Genomic DNA, 17,688 nt, shown 5'->3' with positions numbered 1-17,688 from the left:
TTGTATTAATCTTTGTCAGTGTCAGCAGTGTAGGCTACTCTGAAATGTGTCATATTAGAAGAGATTATTCAGTCTCCAGTCATATAAAGTGTAGTAGAATTGCATGAAAATATGTTTATAAAAAGGCCACATTTTTCCCAGTCGAAGAAAGAAGAAACATAAGTCATCTGAAATAGCCTATAGCCTACTCCATAGGCGCTCAGCCATGCATTGAACTGTCTTTTTTTGCGAACAGTGATCGAGTTAAATTAGCCTACATTATGACTATCCAATCTACTCATTACATTACGAATAGTAGGCTAGTCTGCAAATGTGAAAACCAATGTAATGTTTTATTATAGAGGTTCATTTTTATGGTGAAAATGTGCTTCCCCAAACCTGAAACACACATCACATACTGTATGTTGTAAAGCAGATTAAATGGGCTTAATTTCACAATAAATATATAAGCAGGAGAAAGCTGGGATCTTCTTTCAAATAGTGGCTAGTCAAAACTCTTCACACCCAATTGCGCAATGACTAGGCTTATAAGAATAGAGGTTTCACTAGGCTCTGTAGGCTGTCCACTCTGTGTTGCATGGGTCCTTGGCCTGTTGGCGACATTTGGAGTCATTTGGCCATTTTAGTTGTAATACAAACCTTATCAAAACATATAGGCCTATGGACTAGGCTACATGTGTGCAACTATGATTTGAAAAAGTTTTTAAAAATTGTCGCTGTTTCTTGCCTTAAACTGCACATGCTGGGCATAATTCACAAGTGATAATATTGTCACCCATCAGACTATTTTCAATTGAATCTTGTCTTTACATATACTAAATAATATATGCGTGTGAAATTAGTTTTGATTTAAAATGTAACATTATCATGCACCTGTCGGAACAGGGGGGAAAAAACGTGTCATATGCACCTAAATAGCGAATGGAGGAAGCCTTTCCCCACAGTACATTTTTATACCAGCCTGGTAAACTATACTCCTGATGTAAAGCAAAGCAATGTGTTTAATATTAGGAACGTTGAGATATAAACTAAATAAATAAATAAATATAGTAGGTCTAGCCTATAGAAAGCTGATGGGATCCTCTTTTTAAGAGGCCATCAAAACAGTTGTCATAGTCTATAGAAATGTTTTGCAACATGAGCTCATGGACTCTAATGAAGTGTTGTATTTGCAATAGCATTTGCATTGACGTCAGAGTGATTAGAGAGACAATAGAGCGCTGAGTACCAGGCCATTAGCAACTGGCCGTTAGCAAGTTTGGTAGGCTACTAATGACCATCAGCGGCATCAGAGCTCAGTTTTGGAGAATCCGAGTTACCTTGACTAAACGGTCAGGTGGAATTTGACTGCGGCCATGACTTGTGGCGGTAATATGCTCACCGTAACAGCCCTAGCTGTCCAAACCCACAGTTTTATCAACCATCTGGGAGGCTTGTCTCAGATTATCCTGCAGGTGAAGAAGCAGGATGTGGAGGTCCTGGGCTAGCATGGTTACACGTGGTCTGTAGTTGTGAGGCCGGTTGGACGTATTGCCAAATTCTCTAAAACGACTTATGACCATTTAATTATCTGGCAACAGCTCTGGCGGACATTCTTGCAGTCAGCATGCCAATCACATGCTTACTCAAAACTTGAGACATCTGTGGCATTGTGGTGTGTGACAAAACTGCATATTTTAGAGTGGACTTCTGTTTACATTTGAGTAATTTAGCAGACACTATAAGTCGCTCTGGATAAGAGCAAGTGCATTCATCATAAGATAGCTATACATATCACAGGCATAGAAAGTACATTTTACCTCATTAATGTAGCTGTCAGTAGTGTCAGAACTAGAAGGTGTGGTGGGTGGAGGATTATTTAAAGATACTGTTTGAAGAGGTAGAGTTTCAGATGTTTTCAGAAGATGGGCAGAGACTGTTGTCCGAGCGTCAGCGGGAAGCTGGTTCCACCATAGGGGTGCCAGGACAAAGGAGAGCTTGGACTGGGCTGAGCAGGAGCTGCCCTTCCATATGGGTGCCAGGACAAAGGAGAGCTTGGACTGGGCTGAGCGGGAGCTGCCCTTCCATATGGGTGCCAGGACAAAGAGACCTGAGGTGGCAGAACGCAGTGCTCAGGTTAGAGTGTAGGGTTTGAGAATAGCCTGAAAGTAGGGAGGGGTAGTCCCTCTTGCTGTTCCGTAGTTAAGCACCAAGGTCTTATAGTGGAAGCGAGATTCAATTGGAAGCCAGTGGAGTGTGCGGATGAGCAGGGTGACATGAGAGAAATTGGCACGGTTGAAAACCAGGTGGGCTGCTGCATTCGTTGCAGGGGTTTGATGGCACAAGTGGGGAGCCCAGCCAACAGCGTGTTGCTATAGTCCAGACAGGAGAGGACAAGTGCCTAGATTAGGACATGCGCCACTTCCTGTTTAAGGTTTTTTAAATATATTTTTTTACCTTTATTTAACTAGGCAAGTCAGTTAAGAACAAATTCTTATTTTCAATGACGGTCTAGGAAGAGTTGGTTAACTGCCTTGTTCAGAGGCAGAATGACAGATTTGTACCTTGTCAGCTCGGGGATTCGATCTTGCAACCTTTCGGTTACTAGTCCAACGCTCTAACCAGTAGGCTACACTGCCGCCCCATGACCCAAGGTAGGGTCGGACTCTACGGATGTTGTAGAGCACGAACCTGCAGGAGCGGGTCACTGCCTTGATGTTTGCAGAGAACGACAGGGTGTTGTCCAGGGTCACGCAAAGCTTCTTTGCACTCTGGGAGGGTGACACTGGAGTTGTCAACCATGATGAAGAGGTCTTTGAGCAGGCAGGACTTTCCAGGGAGGAAGAGTAGTTTCATCTTGTCGAGGTTGAGCTTCAGGTGGTGGGCCAACATCCAAGTTGAGATGTATGTCAGGCACACAGAGATGCTTGTCGCCACACCTGGGTGTCAGAAGGGGGTGGGGGGGGAGTAGTTGAGTGTCATCCACATAGTAATGATAGGAGAGACCATGTGAGGATATGACGGAGCAGTGTGACTTGGTGTATAGAGAGAAGAGGGCCTGGGGTGCAGACACAGATCATCTCCACGTCACATGGTAGGAGCGGCCTGCCTGGTAGGATGCAATCCAAGAGTGTGCAGAGCCTGAGATGCCCAGCCTAAAGAAGGTGGAGAGGAATATCTGATGGATCACGTTGTCCAAAACAGCAGATAGATCTAGGAGGATGAGAACAGAGGAGAGAGAGTCAGCTTTGGCAGGGCGGAGAGCCTCAGTGACACAGAAAAGAGCAGTCTTGGTTGAGTGACCCGTCTTGAAGCCTGACTGGTTAGGGTCAAGATGAGAGTTCTGAGAGATATAACGAGAAAGTTGATCAGACACAGCACGCTCAAGTGTTTTGGAAAGAAACGAAAGGGAGACAGGTCTATAGTTTTTGACAGTTGAGTCAAGTGTTGGTTTCTTGAGGGCAGCAACTCGGGCCATTTTCAAGTCAGAGGGGATGCAGCCAGTGGTCAGGGATGAGTTGATGAGGGAAGTGAGAAATGGGAGAAGGTCTCCAGAGATGGTCTGGAGAAGGAAGGAGGGGATGGGGGTTGAGTGGCCAGACCTCACTAGTGACAGGATGTCATCTGGAGAGAGGGGGGAGAAAGAGGTCAAGGCGTAGTTTAATTCTTGTGTGAGTGGACACAATATGCTGAGTGTATGAGTAGTGGATGTAGTCAACCTTTTTTTCCAAAGTGGTTGACAAAGTCATCCACAGAGAGGGAGGAGGGGCGGAGGATTAAGTAGGGAGGAGAACATGGGAAATAGTTTGCTAGGGTTAGAGGCAGAAGATGGACATTTAGAAAGTGGCTTTAGCAGCAGATACAGAGGAAGAGAGGGTAGAGAGTGTAGAGAGAGGAGGGAGGGAAAGGATGATAGGTCCTCCAGAACATAGGTTTTTCTACATTTTCGCTCAGTTGCCCACAGCCCTGTTCTGTAAGCTCAGCCACGGAGCAGGAGGGGAGGGCCGAGCCAGCCAGGAGGAAACGGGACAGTGAGTCATAGGATGCGGAAAGGGAGGAGGGTAGGGTCGAAGAGGCGGAAGGAAGAAGGATTTAGCAGAAGGGAGAGATGATTGGATAGAAGAGGAAAGAGTAGTGGGAGCGAGAGAGTGAAAATTGCGACGGCGCATTACCATCTAGGTAGGGGCTGAGTGGTTAGGGTTGGAGGAAAGGGAGACAGAAAAATAAACAAAGTAGTGATCAGAGACCTGGAAGGGGGTTGCAGTGAGATTAGTAGGAAAGAAAACTCTAGTAAAGATAAGGTCAAGCGTATTGCCTGCCGTGTGAGATGGAGGGGATTGGTAAAGGGTGAGGCCAAAAGAGGCAAGGAGGGGAAAGATTTGGAAGGAAATTCATTTGAAGGCAGATATTGGCAGGTTGAAGTCGCCAAGTACGAAGATGTGAGCCATCGTCGGGAAATTATCTTACCAAGGTGTCAAACTCATTGAGGGATAAGTCGGACCACAGAGTGAAGGAAAAGCAGCCAACAAGTGCTCAGCATATGTGGGAACTCCTGTAAGACTGTTTGAAAAGCATTCCAGGTGAAGTTGGTTAGGAGAAAATGCCAAGTGTGCAGAGTACAGGGTGGCTATTTGAAGAATCTCAAATATAAAATATTTTTTGATTTGTTTAGCACTGTTTTGGTTACTATATGATTCCATATGTGTTCTTTCATAGTTTAAGTATTCACTACTATTCTACAATGTAGAAAATAATTTTTAAAAACTAAGAAAACCCTTTAATGACTAGGTGTTGCAGTTTGGATTTACGCATCCTGAAAATAAACGCTTAGACGGCAAAGGCTTTCTGTGGCAGAAAAATCTCTGTAGAACAATTCCTATCCCTTAGGGGTCTCAAAGAAGCATAGAGGGTTTAAAGTGTATCTGTGTCTTTCCAAGTGTCCAAGCCATAGACTGTTCACTCTGCTACCCCCCGGCAAACAGTACCGGAGCATCGCCTCTCGGACCAACAGGCTCCGAGACAGCTTCTACACCCAAGCAAAAAGACCACTAAATACCAATAAGACTGCTAAAATTGTTAATTAAATGGTTACACAGATCTGCACTGACCCTATGCACACTCACAAGACACATACATACATACATACATACATACATACATACATACATACATACATACATACATACATACATACATACATACATACATACATACATACATACATACATACATACATACATACATACATACATACATACATACATACATACATACACACAACACAAACACACTTTTGCACTCATATGCTTCTGCTACTCTGTTCTTTACTATCATCATCATCAATCCTGATACCTAGTCACTTTAACCTGCATTCATGTAGATACAGTACCTTCAACGAGTATACATACAGCCTTGACTTAATCCACATTTGTTGTGTTAAAGCCTGAATTCAAAATGGATTAAATAAATAAAAACACACCCACCTACACACAATACCCCATAATGACAAAGTGAAAACATGCTTAGAAATGTTTGCTAATGTATTGAAAATGAATTGCAGAAATATCTTAAGTACATACCGTAACAGTCAAAAGTTTGGACGCACCTACTCATTCAATAGTTTTACTTTTACCATTTTCTACATTGTAGATAAATAGTGAAGACATCAAAACTATGAAATAACACATATGGAATCATGTAGAACCAAAAAAAGTGTTAAAACAATGAAGAGCCGACTTTGGGATGAGTTCCTCTGAGTTCCTCTGTCCAGTGTATGTGTTCTTTTGCCCATCTTAATCTTACTGGCCAGTCTGAGATATGGCTTTCGCTTTGCAACTCTGCCTAGAAGGCCAGCATCCCAGAGTCGCCTCTTCACTGTTGACGTTGACTTTGAGACTTGTTTTGCGGGTACTATTTAATGAATCTACCAGTTGAGGACTTGTGAGGCGTGTGTTTCTCAAACTAAACACCGATATACTTGTCCTCTTGCTCAGTTGTGCACTGGGGCCTCCAACTCATCTTTCTATTCTGGTTAGAGCCAGTTTGCGCTGTTTTGTGAAGGGAGAGGTACACAGCGTTGTATGAGATCTTCAGCTTCTTGGAAATTTCTCACATGGAATAGCCTTCATTTCTCAGAATAAGATTAGACTGATGAGTTTCTGAAGAAAGGTCTTTGTTTCTGGACATTTTGAGCCTGTAATTGAACCCACAAATGCTGATGCTCCAGATACTCAACTAGTCTAAAGAAAGCCAGTTTTCAGCTGTGCTAACATAATTGCAAAAGGGGATTCTAATGATCAATTAGCTAATCCAAATTTATCATTTTAAAAGGCTGGAACATAGGAGTGATGATTGCAGATAAATGGGCCTCTGTACGCCTATGTAGATATTCCATTAAATCAGCTGTTTCCAGCTACAAGTCATTTACAACATTAACAATGTCTACACTGTATTTCTAATCAATTTTATGTTATTTTAAATGGACAAAAAAAAGGAATTTCCTTGTTTTTGAAAGAAAAGCTGTGACCCCAAACTTGAGTGGTAGTGTATACATGAAACGTTTATTTCTAGTGCAGTCGCATATACAATCAACCGCAATGATGAAACTGGCTCTCATGAGGACCGCCACAGGAAAGGAAGACCAAGGTACCTCTGCTGCAGAGGATAAGTTAATTAGAGTTACCAGTATCAGAAATGGCTGCCCGAATAAATGCTTCAGAGTTCAAGTAACAGACATATCAACACCAACTGTTCAGAGGTGACTGCGTGAATCAGGCCTTCATGGTTGAATTGCTGCAAAGAAACCACTACTAAAGGACACCAATAAGAAGAAGAGACTTGCTTGGGCCAAGAAACGCGAGCAATGGACATTAGACCAGTGGAAATCTGTCCTTTAGTCTGACGAGGCCAAATTTGAGATTTTTGGTTCCAACCGCTGTCTTTCTGAGACCCAGAGTAGGTAAACGGATGATCTCCACATTTGTGGTTCCCACCATGAAGTATAGAGGAGGTGTGATGGTGTGCATGTGCTTTGCTGGTGACACTGTCAGTGACTTATTTAGAATTTAAGGCATACTTAACCACCATGGCTACCACAGAATTCTGCAGCGATACACCCTCCTATCTGGTTTGCGCTTAGTGGGAGTATCATTTGTTTTTCAACAGGACAATCACCCAAAACACACCTTGAGGCTGTGTAAGGGCTGTTTGAACAAGGAGAGTGATGGAGTGTTTCATCATATGACCTGGCCTCCACAATCAACTCAATTGAGATGATTTTGGATGAGTTGGACAGCAGAGTGAAGGAAAAGCATTGGAAAAGCATTTCATGTGAAGCTGGTTGAGAGGATGCCAAGAGTGTGCAAAGCTGTCATCAAGGCAAAGGGTGGCTACTTTGAAGAATCTGAAATATATTTTAATTCATATAACACTTTTTTGGTTACTACATGATTCCATATGCGTTATTTCATAGTTTTGATGTCTTTACAAATAAAGAAAAACCCTGGAATGAGTAAGTGTGTCCAAACTTTTGACTGGTACTCTGTGTGTGTGTGTGTGTGTGTGTTGTTATTTATATACATCTAACACACAAACACTACATGTCTATATAGGTCTTAATCCCATTTTACCTTTAGATGTGTGTATTGTTAGATATTACTGCACTGATGGAGCTAGGAATACAAGTATTTCACTACACCTGCAATAAAATCTGCTAAATATGTGTATGCAACCAATAAAAAATGTAAAATGTGATTTCATGCTTTTCAGCAACTGGGAGACTGGTAGGGATAAAGGGAACAATGAACGGAGCCAAATCCTTGATGAGGATACTTGAATCCCATTGAAAATCTGTGGAAAGACTTGAAGATTGCTGTTTGCTCTAACTTCACCAAATCTAGATGTGCAAAACTGATAGACATACCAAAACGACTCAAAGCTGTAATCGCAGCCAAAGGTGCTTCTTCAAAGTATTTACTCAGGCGTGTGAATACCTACGTAAATTAGACTTTTACATTTTTATTTTATTTAACTAGGCAAGTCGATTAAGAACAAATTCTTATTTACAATGACGGCCTATTTCGGCCAAACCAATTGTGCGCCGCCCTATGGGACTCCCATACAGCCTGGATTCAAACCAGGGATTGTAGTGATGCCTCTTGCACTGAAATGCAGTGTTTTAGACCGCTGCTGTATTTCATTTTCAATGAATTTGACACTGTCATTATAGGGTGTTTTGTGTAGATGGGTGAGAAAAATAATATACTTAATCCATTTTGAATTCAGGCCGTTACAACAAAATGTGGATTAAGTCAATGGGTATGAATACTTTTGGAATGCACAAATGCTTTGTAATCCTGCACATTTCTCTGGTACTGGTACTTCCTGTATATAGCTTCATTCTTGTATTTTATTCCAAGTGTTAACATTTTATTCTTACTTTTTAACTCTGTATCGTTGGGAAGGGCTCGTATTAAGCAAACATTTCACTGTCAAGTTTACACCTGTTGTATTCTGCAAATTTGATAAATAAAACATTTTGGGTGTGTGTATCGCAACCCAATTCAAAACTTATGGGAGATTCTGGAGCCACCTAAAACAGCGGTTTCCACCACTATCAACAGAACAGCAAATGATGGAATTTCTCATAGAAGAATGGTGTTGAATTCCTCCAATAGAGTTCCAGACACTTGTAGAATCTATGCCAAGGCGCATTGAAGCTGTTCTGGCGGCTCATGTTGGCCCAACGCCTAATTAAGACACTATATTGGGGTTTCCTTTATTTTGGCAGTTACCTGTAACTCAAGGCAGGATTAGCTAAAGTTTTAATTTACATGTTGGTTTCTTAAAGTCAAGGAGAGACTGCAATTCGTACTATGGTTAGTCACTGCCACCAACCATTAATATCATATACAGTTAGCATACTCTAAATTCAATGGCCAAATCATCTGAAAGTAACTTCAACCAAGTCGTCGAGTTTTGTGTGTGTATATTTAAAATAAACCTTAATACATCTGAAAACATGTAGATTTGCAGGCAATTCGCTTTAAAACAGATTTTGTTTGCTGGGCTGGACCCACGGAAAAATTGACACCCCTAGAAAACTTGGCAACCCTGAATAATACTATAGGTTATAATAATACAAGATATTATACGCTTACCAACATTCGCTGAGGAGTCTCTGATCTCTTCCCCTGCACATGTTGGTAACCTTAGCAGCAGGATAAACGCCCATACGCACACGATGCACTCTAGAAACACAATTATCAGAGTTAATTCATTGAGAAACAACCTATACTAACCAGGGTTGGCGACTTTGATTAAATATGTTCGGGGGGGGAATTAATTGTAAGGAACTCACCTCTCATTGTAAGATGTAATGCATAAAACGCACCTTCAAAGCACGCGCTCTTCTCAGTAAGGCAGTGCAACAAAAAGTAGTTATTAGAGTACTCTCATAAATAAACACCCATACCCGAAACGAAGTATTTTCTGACAGGAAACTGTTTAGATACCATCTAAAAACTGACAAGTCCACACAGAATTACATACAGGACATTATGACTGCAAGAATGTAGGAGCGAAACGAGTAGTGTAGCTCCCCATCTCCTGGTTCACTTTCAGTATGCAGCCTTCTCAACACCCAGATTGGCTAGTGTGTAAAGTAGTTTAATGGCTCCATCTATTGGTTGTTATGAGAGCATTACAATCCTAGTGAAGATACTTTAAACTAGTATGAATACTTGCTTTTCCTGCAATTGCAATATCCTTGAATTCTGCAAATTACACACCCTGAAAATCATCATCATCGTAAGTGTAACCAGTATAGAGGTAAAATGGTTTTATATTGGATATTCAGTTCTCTCGTCAATAGCTATTGAACCAAACATGCCATTACTATGAACATAGTATATTCTGAATCGTTTTTTAAAAACGATTTCAGATTTCAATCTTCAATAGCTCTTACACAAAGCGTTCCAAAGATTATGAAAATGACATATTCTGAATCGGGGGAGGATAGACAAAAACGTACAGAGTCATCATTTAGGATGTGGAGTTCCAGGTCCCAGAGGGAATTTACAATGCAGGAGGGAAAAAATAAGAATAAGAAACAAACTTTTAAAAACACGAGGCTACGTCCATTTGATGCAGGCCTACATGCAACACGCATCTGCAGTGGGGAACTTTACTGAAAGAAACCTTTTATTTATCTTCTTCTGTGGGTTTTATGGCGAACTCTTTGAGGACAATACAGTGCCACTGACACGGCCTGCAACGGAAACATGCGGTCTCTCCTTCACTGCAGCCGAGGTGAGTAAGACATTTAAACGTGTTAACCCTCGCAAGGCTGCAGGCCCAGACGGCATCCCCAGCCGCGCCCTCAGAGCATGCGCAGACCAGCTGGCCGGTGTGTTTACGGACATATTCAATCAATCCCTATACCAGTCTGCTGTTCCCACATGCTTCAAGAGGGCCACCATTGTTCCTGTTCCCAAGAAAGCTAAGGTAACTGAGCTAAACGACTACCGCCCGTAGCACTCACTTCCGTCATCATGAAGTGCTTTGAGAGACTAGTCAAGGACCATATCACCTCCACCCTACCTGACACCCTAGACCCACTCCAATTTGCTTACCGCCCAAATAGGTCCACAGACGATGCAATCTCAACCACACTGCACACTGCCCTAACCCACCTGGACAAGAGGAATACCTATGTGAGAATGCTGTTCATCGACTACAGCTCGGCATTCAACACCATAGTACCCTCCAAGCTCGTCATCAAGCTCGAGACCCTGGGTCTCGACCCCGCCCTGTGCAACTGGGTACTGGACTTCCTGACGGGCCGCCCCCAGGTGGTGAGGGTAGGCAACAACATCTCCTCCCCGCTGATCCTCAACACGGGGGCCCCACAAGGGTGCGTTCTGAGCCCTCTCCTGTACTCCCTGTTCACCCACGACTGCGTGGCCACGCACGCTCCAACTCAATCATCAAGTTTGCGGACGACACAACAGTGGTAGGCTTGATTACCAACAACGACGAGACGGCCTACAGGGAGGAGGTGAGGGCCCTCGGAGTGTGGTGTCAGGAAAATAACCTCACACTCAACGTCAACAAAACTAAGGAGATGATTGTGGACTTCAGGAAACAGCAGAGGGAACACCCCGATGGAACAGTAGTGGAGAGGGTAGCTAGTTTTAAGTTCCTCGGCATACACATCACAGACAAACTGAATTGGTCCACTCACACTGACAGCGTCGTGAAGAAGGCGCAGCAGCGCCTATTCAACCTCAGGAGGCTGAAGAAATTCGGCTTGTCACCAAAAGCACTCACAAACTTCTACAGATGCACAATCGAGAGCATCCTGGCGGGCTGTATCACCGCCTGGTACGGCAACTGCTCCGCCCTCAACCGTAAGGCTCTCCAGAGGGTAGTGAGGACTGCACAACGCATCACCGGGGCAAACTACCTGCCCTCCAGGACACCTACACCACCCGTTGTTACAGGAAGGCCATAAAGATCATCAAGGACATCAACCACCCGAACCACTGCCTGTTCACCCCGCTATCATCCAGAAGGCGAGGTCAGTACAGGTGCATCAAAGCTGGGACCGAGAGACTGAAAAACAGCTTCTATCTCAAGGCCATCAGACTGTTAAACAGCCACCACTAACATTGAGTGGCTGCTGCCAACACACTGTCATTGACACTGACCCAACTCCAGCCATTTTAATAATGGGAATTGATGGGAATTATGTAAACATATCACTAGCCACTTTAAACAATGCTACCTTATATAATGTTACTTACCCTACATTATTCATCTCATATGCATATGTATATACTGTACTCTACATCATCGACTGCATCCTTATGTAACACATGTATCACTAGCCACTTTAACTATGCCACTTTGTTTACTTTGTCTACACACTCATCTCATATGTATATACTGTACTCGATACCATCTACTGTATGCTGCTCTGTACCATCACTCATTCATATATCCTTATGTACATGTTCCTTATCCCCTTACACTGTGTATAAGACAGTAGTTTTGGAATTGTTAGTTAGATTACTTGTTGGTTATCACTGCATTGTCGGAACTAGAAGCACAAGCATTTCGCTACACTCGCATTTAACATCTGCTAACCATGTGTATGTGACAAATAAAATTTGATTTGATTTGATTTGATTTGAACTACACCCCCAAAAAAGTGTATAGCCACTACAAACTGGACAGGGTTAAAACATTTTTCTTTAAAGAAAATCCATATGTGATGGGGAAAACTAACTTCATCCACCCAAATAAAAACAAAACTCCCACTTCTTCCTCCTTTCAAATCTTTGCATATGGCTCTAGTCCAATATTGGACTAAATGAGCCTAATGTTAATCCTTAGTTTAATGACCTTACTTGTTCTGTTTAAAGTGTGAATTGGCTCTTGGAGCCAAAACAGGCAAATACTCCAATTAAAGCTGATTCGATTTTCAATTGTGGTATAGTTCTAGAAACATAACCGGTTTTAACTCAGTTGCAGCCAACAGTATTTGTCAGACAGTGTAAACACATTTGTTGTGTCTCTGCTGACAAGGTAAAAATCTGTCGTTCTGCCCCTGAGCAAGGCAGTTAACCCACTGTTCCCCGGGCACCAAAGACGTGGATGTCGATTGTGGCAGCCCCCCGCACCTCTCTGATTCAGAGTTGGGTTAAATGAGGAAGACACATTTCAGTTGAATGCATTCAGTTGTACAAATTACTAGGTATCCCTCTTTCCCTTTCTTCCGTTTACAAACAGGTGTTTGGAGATGCAGATAGCTAATTAGCACAAATAGTCCACTCTGTCTTCAATCTGTTTTCCGTAAACAAGCGCTGTTACATGGAAATATGGCCGTGTGGGAACACTAACCCTATAAAGTTGTATATCAATTTAAACTTTTTTTTAATGATTTCTCGCCGATATAAAAGATAAAGTCTTAATGCTTCCAAACCGCAATGTGTGTGTTACTGTTCAGAAGCTTTGCGGCTCTTAACAAAACTCCCCCCTACAGAAGACACCTTCATCCAATGACACTTATGTGTAATGTAATGGAACTGAAAGTCATGATCAAGGGCTAGTACGTCCCGTGACAATACTCCATGCAATTCCTTCAACGAGAAGTCTTTCCGTCCCAGGAACCGCTCCAACGACTCCACAATGATATCTATTTTCCTGGACTTCCTGTGGCACTGTCCTTGGCAGTGCCATTCATCACCATAGCTATAAAGACCACAAAGTACACCTTCTTAACCTGTAAAATATCTGGGTCTTGCTGGTGAAAGGCAACCCCTGCAGCCTGCAGTGAAGGCCTATCTACCACTAGGGCTGTTACCTTATTGCCAAACCGGCAGTCACAAGTCATGAAGGCAGCCAAATTCCATGTGACCGTTTAGCCAAAGTAATTAGGCTTCTCCAAGCTCTGATGCTGCTGATGGGCCTACCAAACTTGCGAATTGCCTGGTACTCAGCACTCTATTGTCCCTCTAAACACTCTGACATCAATGCAAAGGTCATCGAAAATCTAATCAAACACTCCATGAGAGCCCATGAGCTATTGTTGCGCAACATTTATATAGGCTATGCAATTGCTTGAGAAAAAACAGAGTGATCATCTTTCTATAGGCTAGGCTTACTATATTTATTTCTCAACTTTCCTAATATTAAGCACATTGCTTCTCTTCACAACAGGAGTATAGCCTACCTGGCTGACATGAAAATCAACCACGGGAAAAGTGTCCTCCATTCACTATTTAAGTGCATAGATGACATGTATTTTTTTCCGCCGCCACTGTTTTGAGACAGGTGCATGATAAGGTCCATTCTAAATCAAAACAAATGTCCCACATATATTATTTAGTATATGTAAAGAGGAGATTAAATAAAGAATCGTCTGCTGGGTGACAATACTATCACTTTTGAATGATGTATTATCACTTGTGAATGATGCCCAGCGTAAGGCAAGAAACAATGCCTTTTTTTTGCGACTTTTTCTAATCATAGTCTCACACCTCATGTAGCCTAGCCCATAGACCTATATGTTTTAATAAAGTTTGTATCACAAGAAGTGGCCAAAAACTTCTTAAAATGAAACACATGAATCCGCTTTACAGGTGTAGAGCCTAACTGGCATACATAAGCAGCGTGTGAGATTCAAGTTTGGGGAAGATAATTTCCTCTATAAAAATGCACCTTTATAATAAAAGCATTACATGTATAATCACATTTGTGGTCACTTTTGATAAAGGTGTTTTCCTGCTAATGGAACATTCACACTGCCCTGTGCCCATTGCTGCACTTATAACGTGAAGAAGAATTTATCAACATTTTATGCTAAACGTTCTGATCTGTTGTCAGCTTCATTGCGTAAAAACATTGTTTTGATGCTAGTGGTTGTATTAATTTGGGATCTATAGTATTCCACAACTGTTCCTGACTATGTTTGGAATATTTATTTCTTGCACAGAATAGGTCAACTTTTGTAATATGGGGGATAGTAGATTGACATAGGCTAGTACTTTTGCTGTTCGTTAGGCCTACTTGTCTTGTTGGCTGATGAAAAGTAAATGTGGACAGTTCTTCCTAATTCTTCAATATTGCACCTCGGAATTGGATAAGGACACGCGCATTTGCGTTCCTGATGTTTCTGTCTTCACTTGTAGCCTGTGAGAAACACCTGATCACGTGATGGAGAGCCATGTGAGTGAGATGTGCTTCAGAGCACGCAGCACTCAGTGAGAAGGGAATTATAATTATTATATTCGGCCACTGGCCGTAAAAGGCATAGTTTTTTTTTTAGGGGGCATTCTGGCCACACAAAGGGGACACTGCCGGGAAATTCAAGGCATTATCAAGTGCTTGTCAAATTGTGAATGAGAGACTGATGAAGTTAGTATAGCCTATGCAAAAAAAACAAAGCAGAGTTCATGCCTTTCATGCAACCTTTTTCAAATCATCATTAGAGTCGCATCATGCACCTTACAATGGATTAAAAATCAAAACATACAGCTCAACATTTGTAGAACAACTAAAGTTACATTAATAACTCTAAATTAAGCATATAGGAGTACCTGTTTATTTGTTAACTGCTCAACACAGAATAGCAGCATGTGCGCACTCCCTCAAATCGTTTGGAGAAAATATCCTTTGTATTTTATTCAGCTTTGTTCAATTGTATTATTCATACTATGAAATAATAATAACGCTATCGGAATTCTAAACAAATCTTGTCCTTTAAATGAACTAGTGTAGCCCATAGCCATAGCCAGATGAGGACCTAACATAAGGACAACTCAGAGTATGCTATTCTGTTCTTCTGAAATAGACTACATTTTCTTCATATCATGTTTCTTTAGACCTGTCTAAAATAAATAATGGATTTATTGTGATGGTGTAGGCTATATTACATGGATTTATTAGACTTTTTAAAATGTAGATGTTTCAAAGGTCTGCATCAGTGGCTTGTAGGCTATGTGCGGAAGCGAGGAGATGCTAAATGTGTTTATGTTAATTAACGGTCATTACCATGACCCTTGACAATCACCAGCTGACGAAATGTCATGACGGCCACAGCCCTATCCACCACCATGGACTCTTCAGGAAGACCATTCGAACCCTTAACATTTATAATAGCTGCTGCATAGGAAATGCTCTGTACAGCCCTGACCTTGGCCACCTCATTCTCTTTCACCCTTGTCGGGCATTTCAAAGAGGTGGCTTCATGGTTCCCACCACAATTGCAACATGTCACATTGCCATCACTTTTAAAACACATGATATGACCTTTTCCACAACTGAGACATCTCGGCTTCTCCCTTCTGCAGACACTTGAAATACACACACAAAAAGCTTTCCAGTGATCACACTGCATTGGTCTTGGGATAAATGCTCTGACTCTGTAGTTTATATACCCCAACTGCACCTGAGTAGGGAAAGACTCCATGTAAAAAAAACTAAAGAACAGATAGACTCTTCATTTTCTCTTGATTTACCACACAATTCATTCGACATGCAACAATCAGTACTGGAATATTGTTAATCTCGACAACATCGACTTACCGTTAGATGCCAGATATTACCCTCTAGGGGTGCCCTATTCCGAAGAGGCACACACAACACGTCAAACTTCTCAAAATCGGGTGAGAAGCAACACACGTTCCTTCTGATCCTCAGCAGTACAAGAAATCAAAACAAGCCCACTTCTCGTGATTCTCACAGCCTTACTTTACCCAGCACTCTCTCCACCAGTTTGGACCTCTCAAACTGTACTCCTACAAGATAAGAATGGACACTCAGCACTGTACGTTACTTTGCTTTATTTTCCATTCTTTTGGACAATAGTCACATTTTCCTTGATTCCACTGCCATTACATTCAAGATCCGCATCAGTGTTCGTCATCTTTTTTTCCCCTATCAGAAATAAATATCTTTCTTCTTCTATGTTATTATTGCGGTCCGCAACCATATGTTAGAGGTGCATGCCGCCACCCACGGGCAACACACTAATTGTTCCCAAAGACAAAGAAACAAAAACCAAATAGTTCTTCTTTAATCAGATTCAAATGTCAACTCCGATCGCTGCATGCTCTGGGGCCTGAGAAGGAAGAGCGTCTTCGGACAAAATTTCTTGAAATGTTTTGGGTGTGAAGTCCTGGAGACCCAAAAACCTTTCAGCCGCAGATACAGGTATGGCCAGTTCCTTGGACTTCTTATTTGTTTGTGAAGTATTATTAATCACATGTGCAATAAACTCAACAAAATCTACCTTATTCAAGATCAGCATATCACTTTCCCTCAACTGTTAAACGACACTCTGAATTTCCACAAGCTGCGAGGCATCCACCTCCATATCTTCAGCTCCACTCGCTCCTTCATCTATTTCACGTACCTCTGTGTAGGAGACCTGCTGTACAGCCCTGACCCTTGCCACTACAAACTCTGGGGAATTGGGAACGTGATTTCCAGCACAATTGCAACACTGTACATCCTCAGATTCTTCAGCAACATTCTTTTGGCACACACTTGACACATGGCCATACCTTTTGCAATTATGGCAAAAAAAAGAAAATAAACCTCATTTTTCTTCTTCCATGCATTAAGGTGGTCCGTAAACAAACGTTAGAGGTGCATGCCGCTACCGACTGTACTGGAGTGTCTAGTCTAACACAGCTTACAGACTAAATGTATAAAGAAACAAATATTAAGAAAAACTAAACCCTCCTGAGTAAATCCACATGTGGATTTATCACAATGAAATATCACAATGTGCCATCCCAGCAACAATATTTGTGACCTGTTACCTCAAGAAAAGGGCAACCAGTGAAGCACAAACACCACTGTAAATACAAACTATATTTATCTGTCTATTTATTTGCCCTTTTGTACTTCAAATATTTGCACAATGTTACACGACTATACTGTACAGACAGTAATATAACATTTGAAACGTCTCTAGTCTTTTGAAACTTTTGTGAGTGTAAGTTTCACTGCACACTTTTGTTTATTATCTATTAAAAACTTTTTTTTAAAGAAATTATGAAACAGTCTGACGACTATTTGTATAAGCTTTGAAATTATATCTATCTCAACCATTTATCTTTCCTAGAGTGATGAAGACAGACTTGGATGTCTGATGGTATGGTGGGGCATGCAAAATAGGTAAACTTTGAGCATCTTTAT

General features: G+C 41.7%; 1 protein-coding gene across 2 annotated transcripts in view; it reads right to left on the bottom strand.

Moving 5' to 3' along the window:
* Nucleotides 1–9,631, bottom strand: part of ptgs1 (prostaglandin-endoperoxide synthase 1) — a 64,327-nt gene extending 54,696 nt beyond the window's left edge. The window contains exons 1-2 of one of the 2 annotated variants that reach the window (XM_035785231.2): nucleotides 9,338–9,631; nucleotides 9,138–9,227 (exon numbers count right to left, since the gene is read on the bottom strand). In XM_035785231.2, coding sequence (XP_035641124.1) covers nucleotides 9,138–9,227; nucleotides 9,338–9,344 — 97 coding nt within the window. In that variant the 5' untranslated portion in view covers nucleotides 9,345–9,631. The remainder of the gene's footprint in view (nucleotides 1–9,137; nucleotides 9,228–9,337) is intronic. The other variant, XM_035785228.2, reaches the window with a different exon arrangement.
* Between the last annotated feature and the right edge of the window lie 8,057 nt (nucleotides 9,632–17,688).

This window comes from Oncorhynchus keta, chromosome 14, assembly GCF_023373465.1.
Source record: "Oncorhynchus keta strain PuntledgeMale-10-30-2019 chromosome 14, Oket_V2, whole genome shotgun sequence".
Taxonomy (NCBI): Eukaryota; Metazoa; Chordata; class Actinopteri; order Salmoniformes; family Salmonidae; genus Oncorhynchus; species Oncorhynchus keta.
Note: the sequence above shows the minus strand (reverse complement) of the source record. Positions and strands in the feature narration are given on the sequence as shown.